At 44.2% G+C, this 16,948-nt stretch overlaps 1 protein-coding gene across 1 annotated transcript; it reads right to left on the bottom strand.

The window, feature by feature from the left end:
* Window positions 1-5,343: 5,343 nt before the first annotated feature.
* On the bottom strand, window positions 5,344-16,684 carry SIKE1 (suppressor of IKBKE 1). The gene is made up of 7 exons (XM_053249449.1): window positions 16,343-16,684; window positions 15,532-15,755; window positions 14,894-15,062; window positions 14,677-14,782; window positions 10,869-11,011; window positions 8,395-8,508; window positions 5,344-7,518 (listed from the first exon to the last, which is right to left on the bottom strand). Exons 3-7 carry the CDS (start codon window positions 15,050-15,052, stop codon window positions 7,399-7,401), a joined length of 642 nt encoding a protein of 213 aa, XP_053105424.1. The 5' UTR covers window positions 15,053-15,062; window positions 15,532-15,755; window positions 16,343-16,684; the 3' UTR covers window positions 5,344-7,398.
* Between the last annotated feature and the right edge of the window lie 264 nt (window positions 16,685-16,948).

Raw genomic sequence — 16,948 nt, 5'->3', positions numbered from 1 at the left:
CAAAATCCACCTAATGGCACAGCAGGGAAATGGCTTGACTTCCAAGTCAGAGGTTGCCAGTTCGAATCCCCACTGGTGTGTTTCCCAAACACTTATATCGAGCAGCAGCGATATAGGAAGATGCTGAAAGGCATCATCTCATACTATGCGGAAGCAATGGTAAACCCCTCCTTTATTCTACCAAAGACAACCACAGGACTCTGTAGTCGCCAGGAGTTGAAACCTACTCAACAGCACACTTTACTTTTTACTTTACAAAATCATAACCATGGAAACACAATTTGGCTAGGTCCTCCAATCCACTATCTGCATAGGCTGATGGCAATAGAAAAATCTGAGGATTAGTGTGACAGCAGTGTTTAAGAAGAATTTGAAAACATGTGCCTCTGAGCGTATGGTGAGTACTGTTACCTACACAACCTATGCAGATTGGATTGGGTTGGAACATGGAAGACCTAGCCAAATTGTCTTTCCATGGTAATGGTTTTGTCAATACAAGATCCCAGACTGCACATCAGGTCTCATGCCCCCATGGTGTGAACATCATAAGACATTGAATCTCCTTGCTTTTGGCACTCAGTTGGAACTGCCACATCCATAATTATCCTGCAAGGTCTTTTTGCTTTAATTGAATTCATTTGCTTTTTTAAACAGGGTGTCATAGTGGCACAAAAAGGTCAGAGGGGGCCTATGTTGAATAAATGAACATTGCACCCTCCCAAAAGGTTTTCTGATCCAGCAAGGAAAGAGGACATTCTCCTTCTTCCTGGCATGTGAGCTGGGTGGTGAGGTGGTTTGTAGCGGCAGTGACAGCAGCAAGACCAGGGCCAGCAGCAGCGGCTGGAGTTGGGCCGGCAGTGGCATCTGCTGGTGGTGGCAGGGACTGGAGCAGGGCCGGTGGCAGAAGAAGGGCCATTATCTTCTTCAATTCTAGCTGTCAAGCAGCCAAAGTACAGGCAGAATATCAACAGGTGCTGCTTACACTCTCATGTGCTAGCCAAAGTTGTACCTGTTAAATGTCTTGGGGTCTCTGGCCTTTTCAAGGAAATCTCCCCCATGATGAGGGAAGAGAGTTGGTGTTGTGGCACTAAGCATGGATCACCCCCTTTGCTAAGCAGGGTCCACCATGGTTTGAATTTGGAAGGGAGACTACATGTGAGCACTGTTAAGATAGTCTCCTTAGGAGATGAAGCTATAGCTCAGTGGAAGAGCATCTGCATGCTTGCATGCAGACGGTCCCAGGCTTAATCCCTGGCAGCATCTCCAAGTAGGGCTGGGAGTGATTCCAGCCTGGACCCCCGGGGAGCCACCGCCAGTCAGTGTAGACAGTACTGAGCTAGATGGACCAAGGTTCTGATTCAGTATAAGGCAACTTCCTATGAGGAACATGGGTGGAAGTTAATAAAAGCTGTACAAGAACACCGAGGCCTAGCAGTTCTGAGGTAAAATGCACAAAAGAAAAGCAGCCAGAGTTAAGAAGTGAGGCCTGTTTGATCAAGCCTGTTCCCCTATTTATTTATTTATTATTGAATTTATATACTGCCTAGTATAAAAGTCTCTAGGTGGTGTACAGAATTAAAACAAAAATTCATAAAAAGATATATTCATAATAGATAAAAACACATTAAAATTTTAAACATTGGTGTCAGTGACATGAGTTAAACCATTCAGCTCTAATGGTTACCCTTTCTTGACATTTCTCCTTTGGGAGTTGGGAAAGCTTTCCCCAACCAGCACTTTGCAGAGGCCCTTTTCATAGTTGTTTCCAGTGCAACAAGGGCAGAGGCGGTTTAACCCCTACTCCCTTCTCTGCCCACTAACTGCCTTCCCCCTCCCCTCTTTTCCTTATCAACATTCCAACTGATCTGAACATGAGCAAGATTGATGTTACAGGGCCCTCTTCATTCTTAATTTGTAGAAATTCAAAACTTATTTCAACTAACCCATGAAAGCATGTCATATGGAAGACAGAACATCTAAAAAGACTTTTCTCAAAGAGATTGAGTCAGTCTGTGCTTCTCTATTTGAATGAAAAAATAAAAATCCCAGAATAAAGATGGGAGCAGGGGAGAGACCCAACTGTGGTCTTGAGCTTTCATGTCTGCTTTTCAGCTTTTACTCCTCAACATAGCCATTTCCCCATGGATCTAAAAAAAAACTAGCACACTTGCTGAGCAGGTGATTCTGAGTGTAACGATGTCCCTTCTAGTATAAATAGTGCAAAGGGAAAGTTTTGAGAAGCCACAGGAAGTCGAAGGGGGTTGTTAGGTGAAATAAGATGGAATGCTATTTTACTTCTCCATCCACAATATATAGGCAATCCTGTGCCTGTATAATTCTACAATTGCAGAAGCTACAGGTTTCCTGTTATATTAGACAACTGGGCACCCCATAATTCCAGTTATATAAGCTGTGATATCACAGATTGGTATACAGTCATCCCTCACCAACTGCTAGGGTTCTGTTCTGGCAAAACCTTGCCATTAGCAAATTCTCAGTTGGCGAGGTGCTAAAGTCTATGGGAAACGGGGTTAGGGGAACCGTGACCGCAAAAAGACCTAAAAATAAATGAAAAAATACAAAACATTTTGCTAAAAAAAATAAATCCCAACAAGTTCTGTAATATCTCCAAGAGCCACCAAGAAGAATGAGTAGTTGAAACTCTGGAAATTTCTGAACCCCCCCAAATCACTCAAAGACATTTTAAATTGGGAAGGGTCACCAAGAGGAATGAGCAGATCAAACCTCTGAACCCCCCCAAATAGCTGAAACCTCCCAAAAATCACTAAAAAATTTGCCAACCACGGATACTTGGGTCGCAGCTGGCAAGACCTGTCACAATTTCCCATTCTCACACACTCAAAACTGCAGTTGGCAAGGGATGATTGTATGTCAACAAAGTCATAGTGATATGATGTAGAAAGCTGCTTTGGGAGCTATGCTGGAAACTGGAGTAAATTATCCTTACCTAAAATAAATGCAGCAAGTCAAACAAGTCCAGCCTGCCACTTTGCATTTTAGTTGTAACTCTATCATTATAATTCATTGGCACATATCCGAACAATGCAGCTACCTTAATTAGATTTAGGATTGTGTGCAGGTGATATACGTTGTCTGCTTTGCATTATATTGCCAAACTGCTGTTGACATAATAATGAAAGTTACTCTGACTGTGTCAATAAGACAATCTTGGGACAAGATGAAATCCCACAGGTCATGATATTGACTGCTGTGGCAACACATGGTGCCCTATCATGAAGGCAAAATGATCTGTAGGCAGAGCTTTTAGTGGAACAATGGATTAGATCCAGACATGCTGGGTACGAGTAGGAGGCACTTGTCTGTATGTGCTCACAGGGGCTGCCAATTCCTGCTCTCCTAAAATTCATTGCAGAAAGTCCTCCAGCCTTCAGGAGCAGCTTTTTGGAGAATATCTTTCCATAAGAGTTGAGCAGAAAACCCTCTTTGCATGAGCAGAAGCAACCTCATTCTACTTTGAGCAAGAGTTATTATGAGTATCATTATAAGTTATTAAATGAATCACCGTTTTCCAAAACTTAGAAGTTATTCTACTATAGTAAACATTGTGAAGTAAGGTTAAACTCTGGACCGCACATTTATTAAAAAATGTAGACAAACTTGATTGGTGGGAGGAAGGAAGCAACAGACTGTTTACATGAGAAGTCCTGTGGGGAAAGGATGATGAATCAAGGAGGAACATGTGATATGCAGACCTTGGTATTTAGAAAGAAACAAGTTTAATTTCCTCATGGACCACTGAAAAGAAACCAAAATGCCTTGGACACAATGGCTGACATCCTGGCTAACAAAGTGTTGGTGCTCCTGCAGAATTTCAGAAAAATGCAGCACTGGTGCTTGTGCAAGGTGGGTGGGAGTGGATTGTGCTAATCTCCCCATCCCCCAGAAGCCCTCTGTGCCACCTGAAAATATGTCCCTGTGAACTGTGCAACCTTTAGGGACATATTTTTAGATGGAACAGAGTGCTTCGAGGGGAAGGGGATATCACTTGACATTTGCGCACCCCCCACCACCACTTTTGACAAGTGCTGGTATTGTGTTAGTTGAACTCATCAGCAGCACTAGCATGTCTCATGTAGGACTGGCACTTTGTTAGTCAGGATGTCAGACAATGTTTCTGCTTTTAAACCACCTTCTTAGATGAGGTTTCTCTGCCATATATTTTCACTTTGTGCTGACTAGGATATTAGAAGGCTGCTATAAGAAGTCAAGGTATGTCAATTTGCTTTATTTGAGTATAGGTGTCACACTGTTGTATTTACAAATTAGAACTTAATGGTTAATCACAATATTGGATAGAAATTTCCCACATGTTAATAATGGATGACAATTATTTTCTTGCTGGAGAAGGGTGCAAGGTTACCGGATATGCAGTATGTTTTACATTGGTTGCAACTAAAATTAAATTACAGTTGGTGAAGAAGTAATAATCAATTATGAACTATGCACTGATTTACTCTGTAGGGGATATAACAACTACTGCATCTTTTGTACTACACCAACAGGGCTCTCTCGGTGATGACCCCTGTAACCTAGCATAGATTCCATTGGTGGTGAAAGTTTTACAACCCCTGCTAACTGGGCAAAGAGGCACTTTTTTAACATGGTGATTCTCTTTATTTAGCAGGGGGAGAGTAACTGGCCCTATCCACCCCCAGCACACTACCTCCAGTGACTGTTTCATTTTAGATTGTGAGCCCTTTGGGGACAAGGATCCATCTTATTTATTATTTCTCTATGTAAACCGCTTTGGAAACTTTTGTTGAAAAGCAGTATATAAATATTTGTTGTTGTACATCCAAAGCCTACATGCATGTGTGGATGGTTATCAGATGATGATGGTCAACTGTTGCTTTAGTTGTTAAAGTATTAACTGTGTAAATATAGACTGCTGTTACTATTGTATTTTTCTTGTATATCACACAGCTTAATAATAAATGTATAAATAAGATCTAAAAGCAGGATTTCTTTTCTTTGTACAGTAGCTGTTTAGTATATGACATAAACAAGTAGGTTTTGCCATGATCTATGTCAACATACAATCACAGATATATAATGGAGTTTTTATATATTAGAGATAATTGTCTGATAAACACTGTTCCACTAGCCAACCACTCACAATAACAACATGTCATTCCAGTTTGGGATGACAATGTATCATTCCAGTATATGAAAATCATAGGACTTCCTTTAAGTTTAATTTACAGGAACAACAAATAAATTAACCAGAAAACAATGGTATTAGCCAAAGTTAAAAAGTATCTATAAATAATCCCCAATAGAAAAGTGCCACAGTATATAATATTGTCTCAAAACATTTATTTCAAGAAAATAATAAGCCAATATACATATTTAGTAACCTGAGAGGTAAAGAGAACAGTTCTAAGTTCACTGATCAGACAGACAAGATGGTGAACAGTGCATTGCATCACGTCAACACCTTCATAAATCACTTATTTACATAGCATCCTATAGGGCAAGGGTTCCCAACCTTGGGTCCCCAGCTGTTGCAGTCCAACTCCCATCATCCCCAGCGACAATGTCCAAATGTCATTGTGGCTGTGGATGAGGGGAGTTAGAGTCTAACAATATCTGAGGCCCAAGGTTGAGAATCCTGTCCTATAGGTATTTTTACAAAATTATCTAAAATTTATACACAGATAATACGTTGTTTGTTAAAGGAGCTTGTCAGATTCTGAAGGTGGCACTGATGGCATGTATTTAAGGCATAACACTGCAAAGTGATGATAAACAGCTGAATCTGTTCTGCTGATCAGGCCATATTTGCATAAGATGGTGAAGAAGCATCTTTTTGTATGCGTTTCAGTGGCACATACAATTTGAGTGCGAGGATTTACAAATTCCAGAATATAAAATGTGCCTGTCCTTCATACCCCATTCATGGGAAAGATAGCGGGGGGAAAGGACACGTGTGGCTATTTTACCTTAGTGCCTCAAGTTTGGGTCAACATTTATAGCAACAAGAGCCACAGACAATACATATAAAGCTCACAGATCCTACTCTGAAATGTTATCTGTAGAAAAACAGGGATATTTAAGCATCTCCTTTCCCAAGAGGGATTTTAGAATGGAGGCATATTTCTAGTCTTTCTAGTCTTCTAGGTTCACAACATCTTAGCAATAGGAGGTACGTTCTACAAGCAATGAAAGCAAAGACATTTTATACAGACACATGACCACACAGACTCGACACATGGCAATGTCTCTACACTCTTAAGCACAATTGTGTAACAGTCATGGAATCTACAGGGTATGGGGATGTGAGAATTTGCAGGCAAACAGCAAAGAGGGCAAAAAACACAAATAAAACCCCAGCAACCTCTCTCCTGTCCAAAATATGCTTCAGAAAGCTGTAAATAAATACAGGACTAGGTTCCTACACAATTTATAGTTAACTTTTTCCTCTCTCTCTCTCTCTCTCTCTCTCTCTCTCTCTCTCACACACACACACACACACACACACTGGAAGCTCCTCACAGTATTCTTGTTTCCCCCCAGATTTCCTCCTCAGCATACATGCATAGTTGATCAATGGATCAGGTCTTTGTGGTGAATGAGAGGCCTGCACATGGGATTCCTTGACTGAGGGAAGGTAAGAAGTCTAGGCAGGGAATGGGAGGCATGCATAGGCTTCCTATTCTCTGTAATTACATGCTGGCATGACTGTCCATGCAGATACACTAAAGATTGGGGAAATGCAATGCTCTGTCATGCCCCATGGAGATCCCTCAATGCACAGGTGCTATGCCCATGTGCACAATGATTGTGCTCTGGTGTTTCAGAGAATACTTTTTTTAAAAACAGGATAATTTCAAGGGATTCTCTATATTTGTTAATCTTAAGAGAGAGAGAAACTGGCAGTCTGTATTTAAATTAATCAGTAAGTGGGGCCAAAAGAACTCCAGAATGCCTAAAGCTGGCCCAACAATTTATCCTAAGCGTATTTACTTGAAAGGAGGTCCCACTGAAATCAATAATGTTACTTCCAAGTAAATGGATGTGTTTAGACTGTTCTACTACTTCTGATCAAAGGCATTACTTTAACTCCCATTTAGATTAGGAAGGCCAAAATTAATCAAATTTTATCCAACTGAGATCTCTGAAAACAAGAATAATCAAGAAAAGACAAATTTGCTTGGAAATATGGCTGTACAGGTATTTCTTTGCATAAGCTAGGCAAATCTCAGCCAGTAGAGGGTGCCAATTCAACAGCTGTGTACAGAGCACCGTCTATGATATAGCAAAAGGCTGGAATGATACCCAAGAGGAGACATGAAGGAATTAAATAACAACTTGGAAACCAAGCACACACCTTCCTACAGTTACCAGCTTTGGAAGTCAACTATTCAAAGGCAGCTGTTTTGTGGATTGAGCTGTATCATCAGGTAGTCCTTCTTGCCGCATCTCAATAGATTCTCTACTGATTGATAATAGCTTTCGCAACTCTTTATTTTCAAGCTGTAAAGTCAATAAAACAGTTTGAAACATATGAGCGACTGACTGTAGACTACCATAAACTAGTCCTAGCCTTGTTCATTAAGAAATCTTAGTAGCACATAGCAGAACAGTTGTGTACTTAATAGTAGGATGAAAAGTTTTGCTTTGTGGATTCTTTTCCTATTCATGCTTTAAGAACATACTGCGATGACTGGCCTACACTTGCGTGACAACTTAATAGTTGCCAACCTGACATTCAGGCATCCATCGAAGAAGTGATCCCAGCCCCATACTGGAGTCTGTCTATCAAGGTTTATGTACAGTTCATGTCTGTCATCATGGCAATAACTTAGCCCCTCCCCTTCTTCCTGCTTCACTTTTCTCACCACAAAAACTTTGGTAGCTAAACATTTCTCATTCCTGCACCAGGAAGCAGAATCCAGCTGACTAAATGTCTCAGAAATATGGGTGTTTCTCCTGAAATTGCTTGCATAACTACTTAAAGCCTTTTCATACTACAATGCTGAGTTAACTGTATTCCACCCCCACCCCACCCCCACCCAAGGTGTTTATTTGTGTCACAGAGTGAAGCAGCCAAGTTTTCAGCATTCAAGAGTGATGACCTCCTGATTAAGAGTTGGGACTGGTTTTTTTAATGGGCATTGTGCAGAACTGCATTGTGGAACTTCTACTGTCTTGATGCTGAAGAAGTCCAGTTGCCTGTTTTCCTCTCCCCATCAACTGCAACAAGGATGCAGCAGGACATCATTAGATTTCAACAGAGTAGCAGCCAGGAGACTGAAATAACCCTACAGATTTACTTTTGGTAAATGTATTTGCTAAATATACAAATTCTTCCCCTTCTGTGTCGCACTTCACAGTTCCTTAATGCCTTACCTCTAACTGTGCAAGCTTTTCTTGTATTTCATAGTACTGGTTGTTGTCCACTTGAACAGCTTTCCTCATCACCTCTCCCATTTCACAGATTCTGTCTATTTGAGTCTCAATTTCCTGTAAAAAGATTTCAAAAGAAATTATTCCTAGCAAAAAGCACTAATGAGAATTTTTAAAAAGAGTCACACTAGACCTATATAGTTTCCTTCTTTAGTCAAGTTACTGCTTTTGTTGATAAAGGGAACATAGTGGAAACACAGCTGGGCTTCAAGTATTTTATTTATTTATTTTACATATTTGTATACCACCCAAAACTTGCGTCTCTGGGCGGTTTACAAGATAAAAACATTAAAACATTAGTTAAAAAGAAAAACAAGAAATTTAAAACATAACAATTTAAATTAAAAAAAACAACAATATTCTAAAACAACATTAAAAACAATCAAAACAGTATCAGTTAAAAGCCTTGGGCAAACAGATGCATCTTTAAAGACCTTTTAAACGCTTTCAGAGATGGGGAGGCTCTTATTTCACTAGGGAGCACATTCCAAAGCCTCGGGGCAGCAACAGAGAAGGCCCGTCCCTGAGTAGCCACCAGATGAGCTGGTGGCAAATGCAGACAGACCTCTCCTGATGATCTCAATGGGCAGTGGGGTTTATAACAAAGAAGATGTTCTCTTAAATACCCAGGGCCCAAGCTGTTTAGGGCTTTATAGGTTATAACTAACACCTTGTATTTTGCCCGGAAACATATCGGCAGCCAGTGTAACTCCTTCAATACAGGAGTAATATAGTCTCTCCTAGATGACCCAGAGACCAGCCTGGCTGCCGCATTCTGAACCAGCTGTAGTTTCTGGACTACGTACAAGGGCAGCCCCACATACAGCACATTACAGTAATCCAGTCTGGAGGTTACCAGCAGATGTACCACTGTTTTGAGGTCATCTGTCTCAAGAAACAGGCACAGCTGGAGTATCAGCAGAAGCAGATAGAAGGCACCTCTGGCCACTGCCTCAATCTGGGACACCAGGGAGAGACTTGGATCCAGAAGTATTCCCAGACTGCGTACCTGTTCCTTCTGGAGAAGTGTGACCCCATCCAGAAAAGGCAGATCAAACTGATCTCCAGAGTTGCAACCCCACACAATGAGTACCTCCATCTTATCTGGATTCAGTCTCAGTTTGTTATCCCTCATCCAGCCCATTACTGTCTCCAGACAGGCATTTAGGGAGGTTATGCCCTCTCCCGATGATGCTGACGTGGATAAATAGATTTGGGTGTCATCAGCATACTGATAACACCCTGTACCAAATCTCCTGATGATCTCTCCCAGCGGTTTCATGTAGATGTTAAACAACATGGGAGACAATACAGAGCCCTGAGGGACACCATACAAAAGTTGAGATTTTGAAGAACAACAGTCTCCAAGGGACACTATCTGGAACCTGCCCAAGAGGCAGGAGCGGAACCACTGCAGAGCAGTGCCTCTCACTCCCAACCCCCTCAGACGCTCCAGAAGGATATTATGGCCGATAGTATCGAAAGCCGCCGAGAGGTCCAAAAGGACCAACAAAGTCACACGTCCTCTGTCAATTCCCAGTTGGAGATCATCCATTAGGCCGACCAAGTAGTCTCCACCCCATAGCCAGCCCCACAGCCAGGTAGGGTTTTCACTTAGAACCACATGACATGCATAAGAAAGTCTTAGAAATGCAGACTAGAAAAACAAGATGGATACCCTGAGAAGGGGGAAGGGAATATTCCATACAAGAAATATAAGGGACAAGAAATCACTTCAACATAACATTCAAAATGGATATCTATATAAGAAAGAGGATAACCACCCAGATAGCATACTTGAGACCCATTATGGTTTAGTAGTTACAATGGACTAGAATTGAGGGCGCCTGCGTTCAGATCACCACTCACTGGATGGCTTTGTGTCAATCACGATCTCTCAGCCCAACATACCTCACAAGGTTGTTGAAAAGATAAAACAGAGAGGTAGGAGAAAACATACTGAGTTTATAATTCTGTGTAGAAATAATTGTGTAGCCATATAATTTTGTCTTATCAGAACGATAATGTCTGTTTTAGAGTCTTTCCACACCGCCTTCTCCTTTATTTTCCAACCAATATGCACAAGTTGAAATTTAGTCATTTTTTGTTATTCAAAGGCCCCTTCATAATGTAAGGCCCTAAATCTGGCACGGGTCACCAGAAACTATCATGCGACTTACAGATGATACCAAATCATTTTCTTGATCATTCCAAAGAAGGTACCGTGAGGCTCAGTTACAATTCTTTACACTAGAAAGAGAAAGCACTTCTGAGCTGTGAGCTACTAATGCAAGCAAGAAGAGGCAATAAGAAATATCACAGGAACATAGCACAACACCCAAGCAGCTCCCTTGCACATTATCTTTATTCCTATTGTTCCCCTGCCTCCCGGGAATATAATGGGAATAATGACTTACTGCAGATTGAGCTTGATGCACTTTCAGAACTGGCTGGGCATCCACATCTTTTCTTTTCATCATCAGCTGCAGCATATGTTTTCTGTATTTGTTCATAATAAGTTCCAAGGCATCCTGGTGTTCCTCCAAGGAGATCCACAACTCTGAAAAGCACAACACAAACTCCAGGGGGTAACCATGAAGAAATATATCAATCTTCTGGTGCAGTGACATGACAAAACCCTTTACCGCAAATTAAAACTAGGCTGTGTAATTTCCCCATATTTTTATCTATTTAACTTCCATTTCACAATTCCATCTCAAGTAGGGGTACAGTTATGCTTGGGCAGATTCTTCTAAAAAGAAAGTTAGGGCCGATGAAATGGTCTGGGAACACCAGACTGAAGAATTACTGATCATATACTATATACAGTGGTCCCTCGACTTACGAAAAGAATCCGTTCCGAACGCACGTTCGGAGGTCGAAATTTTCGTAAGTCAAAAAGCGCATCCACGGAGGTCTGAAAACATTCGTAAGTCGAGGAAACCGCATCTAAAAATTCGTAGGTCGAGTAAGCCGCATCTAAAACGGCAACGACTTCCGGTCTTTTTTGTCATTCGTAACTCGAAAACATTGTAAGTCGAGTAGTTCATAGGTCGAGGGACCACTGTATGTAAAGGAAGAAATTCACATACAGTGCAGTGTGCTGCTCCAGAAAGGGTTGGGCACACACACTGTCTCTGCTCAATCCCCAAATTGTGTCCTTGCATCTAGGAAACTTGCATAGCATCTGTGGCTCCTATAAATTGCACAATATTCCCAATGGGAGGCTCATTGCTGTAGTGATTGCCCAATTCTTAGGAGCAGAATAGGGGAAGAACTGTCCCCTTTGCTAAGCAGGGTCTGCACTGGTTTGCATTTGGATGGGTGATGACTACAAATAAGCATTGTCTGCTGCAAAATATTCCCTTAGGGGATGGGGCTGTAGCTCAGCGGTAGAGAATCTATTTGCATGCAGAAGGTCCCAGGTTCACTCCTTGGCATCCTTCAGGTGTATGGCTGGAAGAGACTCATGCCAGAAACCTTGGAGAGCCACTGTCAATCAGTGTAGACAATACTGAGTTAAATGGACCAGTGGTCCAATTCAGTATAAGGCAGCTTCCTATGTGCATACTAGTGCAGTCTTAGTACGATCCATGGCAGACACAGAAAAGTATACTATCCTATTCATCCAGCAAACATTTAAAACAAAGGTGACATCCTGCTTTTCAAACAACATATCTGTTGCATCAACCTAAAGCAATACAACATGAATGTGTGCAATTCTTTACATGTCTGATAGAAAACCCTCATTAGAGTGTTCCACCTTGTGTTGGGAAAGTTACTGGTCCCAGAGCCTTTAAATGCTCTTATAAGAAAAATATTTCTTATCTAATGTTAAAATCTAGAAAAATGCATAAAGGATTGGGATAAGACATATCAGTGGGTCATTATAACAGTGACAATATTGTGTTAATCAGCTATGGACTGTACATTTTGGAGGCAGTGAAACAAGAGAAAGAAGAATTACTTCAGATTAAGGAATAGAAATATTTGCCAGTAAAGAAATAAATTTCAATTGTGGTTAAAAAGTCTGCAAACCACTTATATAAGATTTTTCAGATCATAATCAGTTTTGAAACAAACTTTTATTACTAGCTGACCCGCACAGAGCATCTGTGCACTCTTTGGGGCCAGCTGTTCCCCCCTCCCTCCTGCCCCATTCTCCCTCCCTCCCCACTCTCTTGCCCGCCTCCCACCCAATTCTCTTGCCCTCCTCCCCCTCCCACCGAATTCTCTACTACCCTCCTCCCTCCAATTCTCTCCTGCCCTCCCTCCCTCTCCCACCCAATTCTCTCCTGCCCTCCCTCCCTCCCCCACCCAATTGCCCTTCCTGGCCCACTCTCTCCTGCCCTCCCCCTCCCCTCCCCCTCTCTCCTGCCCTCCCGCCCCCTCCCTCTTGCCCTCCCCTCCCCCTCTCTTGCCCTCCCCCTCCCCCTCTCTCTTGCCCTCCCCTCTCCCCCTCCCCCTCACTGAGTACCTTACCTCCGCTGCCACAGGCCAGGCCCTCCTTACCGGGCGGCGGCCGGCCAAAAAGGCCTCCTCCCCCCGGGCGGCAAACAGGGAAGTTCCTCCGCCCAGTTCCCTCCTGCCCAGGCCTCCCACAGGCACCTTGGCTCCATGGGCGGCTCTGCAGCCGGCCCGCCGCCTCACCTCCTGCCGCTGGGCCGAGTACCAGCTCCGCGGCCCGCCGCTTGCCTCCCAGTGCCAGCCATTTCCAGCAGGGCACAGCACCGCCACGGCCTGGCCCACCGCCACCTCGCCTCCGCAGCTGAGTACCGGTTCTGTGTCCTGCCGCTGGCCTCCGCAGCCGCTGCTTGCCTCCCAGTGCCAGCCAGTCCCTGAAGGCCAGCCTGCCACTGCCATTGGCCTGCGCCCCAGCCAATCAGCTGGGTTGCTGGGATGCACATTCCATGGCACACCCAGGAGAAATAAATATATAGATCATACTTTTCTTTCTCCCCTCTTCCTCACTCAATCACAGCCACCAGCAGAATCACACACAGAGAGTGATTTTATGCCTGATATCTCCCCATTTCTGAGAGAGTCACTTCTCTCTCATCCTAACCTACTTCACAGGGTTGTTGTGTGGAGAAACTTAAGTACGTAGTACACCGCTCTGGGCTCCTTGGAGCAAGAGCAGGATATAAAATGTAAAATAAATAAATAAAATTTCACATCCCCCAAGAATTTCAGAAAGTAAGCAAAAAAAAAACCTCTTTCTAATGTTTTGATTAGTAAGGAGAGGGACCAGGTTCCCAATCCCAGCACTTGGGAGACATGACTGGAGGCTGAAATCATTTATTTCTGCAGTTAATAATAACAGCGATTTGGAGGCGCCACGCAACTACTTTGACTTGACTCAGAGGAGGGCAGCAAGGAGAATGAATGAAAGGAAGCCCGCTGCCCTGACTCACTCAATGGACTCTCTGAGCAGCACAGCAGCAACCTGCCTGGATGCAGAGATTCCCTGCCCTCTGCAAGAGAGAGAGAGTCAGGTTCTGGTGAAATGGAGGAAGGACGGGGCCGGGGCTCAGGCAGGCTGGCGGAGGCGCCGCTCACATTCTCAGAAGCAGGGCGCACGCATACACAGTCACAGGCTGCTGTGCTCTGCAAGAGAGGAAGGCGCTGTGCGTTGGCTCGGCTGCTGGTACAACGGAGGCAGGAGGGGGCTAGGGGCGCTCAGGCAGGCTGGTGGAGGCGCTGCTCGCACTCTCAGAAAGCAGCAGGGCGCACGCACACACAGACTGCGCCCTGCAAGAGAGGAAGGCGCTGCACGCTGGTACAACCGAACGGAGGCAGAAGGGGGCCGAGGCTCAGGCAGGCTGAAGGTGGAGGCGCCGGAGCCGCTCACACTCTTGGAAGGCAGGGTGCACCAGGCAAGATTCCCTGGTGGCTGGCTGTGCCCTGAAAAGAAGAAGGCGCTGCTGGGAGCTGCCAGGACAACGGAGGCAGGGAGGGGGCTGGGGCTGAGGGAGGAGGCGCCGCTCACACTCTCTCAGAGAAAGCAGCAGGGCGCACGCGCACACACACAGGCAAGATTTCCTGGTGTCTGCGCCCTGCAAGAGAGAGGCAGGCACTGTGGAGACGGGAGGGCGCTCATACTCAGAGGGCCTCAGGGCGCATCGGGCAAATGCCTTTCATTCCATTCAAAACCATCACAGAGCTTACGTTCCAGAGGGAGAAGCCTACAGTTAAATCCAATTGTATCATTGGCACAATACTCACCTCTGTTTTCCTGCTGCAGGTCTCTGATCTGAGTGTTCTCCTGAGATAGCAGGATGTGAGGTTTGAATTTAGACATATCCTTCAGCTCAGATGCATCTTCTTGGTACTTGCAAAGCAAAGAGCTCCATGTGAACCCAGAGAAGTATGGTAAAAAAAAAAAATTCACCTGCTGCCCCACATACCCAACCCAGTCATACTACACTGAATGTATACTCACCTTGTGTGAGAGAGCTGTGCCAGCCTCCTTCATAGCCACCACTCGTTTGTGCAACATGGTGGACTGGTCAATAAGGGACTCTGCTGCATTGTCATGGTCCTTCAACCTCTCCAGGAGGGTCTTGGCATCTGTCAGGATCTTCTCTATAGTACAGGCCATGATCAGAGAACTGAAGCAGAGTCAGAAAAGGGAAGAAAGGGGCTAAATCAAGGTCTGGGGCAGGAGAGTGGGGAGGGCATGGGGCTGGCAAGGTTGCCAACAGATTGTACTACCATTCTTTTAACAAAAGGGGTAGGGGGGGTGTGTGTGTAGGCATGAATACTAGGAGAGAGGACACAAGCACAGGGGCCAGTGTAAGGCACAAGAAGCTGTGCCCCAAACTTTGGCTCTGAGGTCCTTGCCGGACAAGGTCAGGAAACCAGAGGGCTCTCGTTAAAGGGCGGCGGTAGCACTTCCCCTCCTCACTCAGCCAGCACAGAGCCGTTCCAGGCAACGGGAGAAGGAAAGGGCTTGATAGACGGGACATCATAACAAGGGCTCTTCTTCTAGCAGTTGCCGGCACGACTTCAAGGGAGCGCCTCACCACCCCACAAGGAGCCCACCTCTCCTGCCAAGCCCCGTCGCACCCACCTACTTACCGTCTTCCCTTCCGTAACTGAACAAGGTTCCTTCCAGCTCGGAAGGTGCGCGTATAACAGGAAACACACTAGGGGGCGTAGAGGTCACAGGTACTCAGACGCTCCGCGCCCGCCGTAGCTTCCGGTGTAAACTCTCCTCCCCCGCCTCTTAGTCAAAGAGACTACAGTCTTCAGCGTTCTCCAAAATAACTTCCGGACCCTGATTGCAGTTAGTAGAAGCCTTCCTGTGCGGGGCAAGAAACGATGCGTACATACTGATGATTATTATTTTAAATACAGTAAATAATAATTTTAAAAAACTCGGAGAAAGCACGTAAGACAAGAAGCTCTCCTTCCTTGCAGAATTTCAACCAAATACAGCCGTCCTAGGCTTCCTTCGCTCAGATAGATGCTTCATTTCTGTTAGAACGGCAGCTTTTAAAGGCATGGAGTGGAAAACATGTTTTTCAGCAGTACCCTTTTCACATTCTGGCCTCCCTCTTTTGCTGTTCCTTAACTCTCAGTATACAAGATCTCTTTTCTGTCTCCTTAGCAAATCGAAGGAATGAAATGCTGCTTTAAAGCCTGCCAATTAGATCAATATTACAGTACTTGTATTGAGAAGAGGCAGACAGGAAGGGACAATGAGTGTACAAAACGCTAATTCTTTACAAACCAAGCCGATTAAACTCATGAACGCAATGACAGCTTTTAACACATTCACTGTCTTCTTCCTTTGTTCATTCACCAACAGGCCAAATGTTCTTTTCTTTAAAATAAAAATACAACAGCCAAAAATTCTATTTCAGAACCTAGCGAGAAGCAAGCTCACCCCGTGAGCAAAATAACTCTTTTGTGTAGAGGGCATGCTGCAATGAAAAGGAATCTTTAGCTCTTCCACGTATTCTTTACAATTTTTCAATAATTCTTATGTCTTTCCACCACTTTTGCTCTTCACTTCGAGGTTTCTAATCGGCGCACGAAGTTAGGGATGTGAAGAGCTATGTTTTAAATATCTCTTTGTTCCAAACGCTTGCTCAGTAGAGGGGGTGAAGCCGCCACATGCCATTATCTTGCCCTCACTTGGGAATAGGTTCTGTATCTCGTCCAGGCGGGAAAGCTGTTCAGGGGAAAGGAGGCATAGGATTGATGTGGTGCAAATAGGAAGACTAGAAACATAGTTTAAAAATTGGTAACAGCATATGCGTTATATATCTAGCAAGGGGGGGGGGGAACGTGCAGAAACAGGAAGTTGGTGGTTCCGTACCAATGAGAAAAATATATGCTCATGAGTGTATCTTTTTTAAAAAGCCCGTGTGGTATAGGTTGGTGTGTTGCACTCAGATCAAGGAAACCTGGGTTCAAACCCCAACTCAGCTATGACGTTTACTGCGATTATGTTCACATTCTCTCTCAGCTTAATTTACCAAGGATTGTG

The sequence above is a fragment of the Hemicordylus capensis genome, chromosome 4 (genome assembly GCF_027244095.1).
Source record: "Hemicordylus capensis ecotype Gifberg chromosome 4, rHemCap1.1.pri, whole genome shotgun sequence".
NCBI lineage: Eukaryota > Metazoa > Chordata > Lepidosauria > Squamata > Cordylidae > Hemicordylus > Hemicordylus capensis.
Note: the sequence above shows the minus strand (reverse complement) of the source record. Positions and strands in the feature narration are given on the sequence as shown.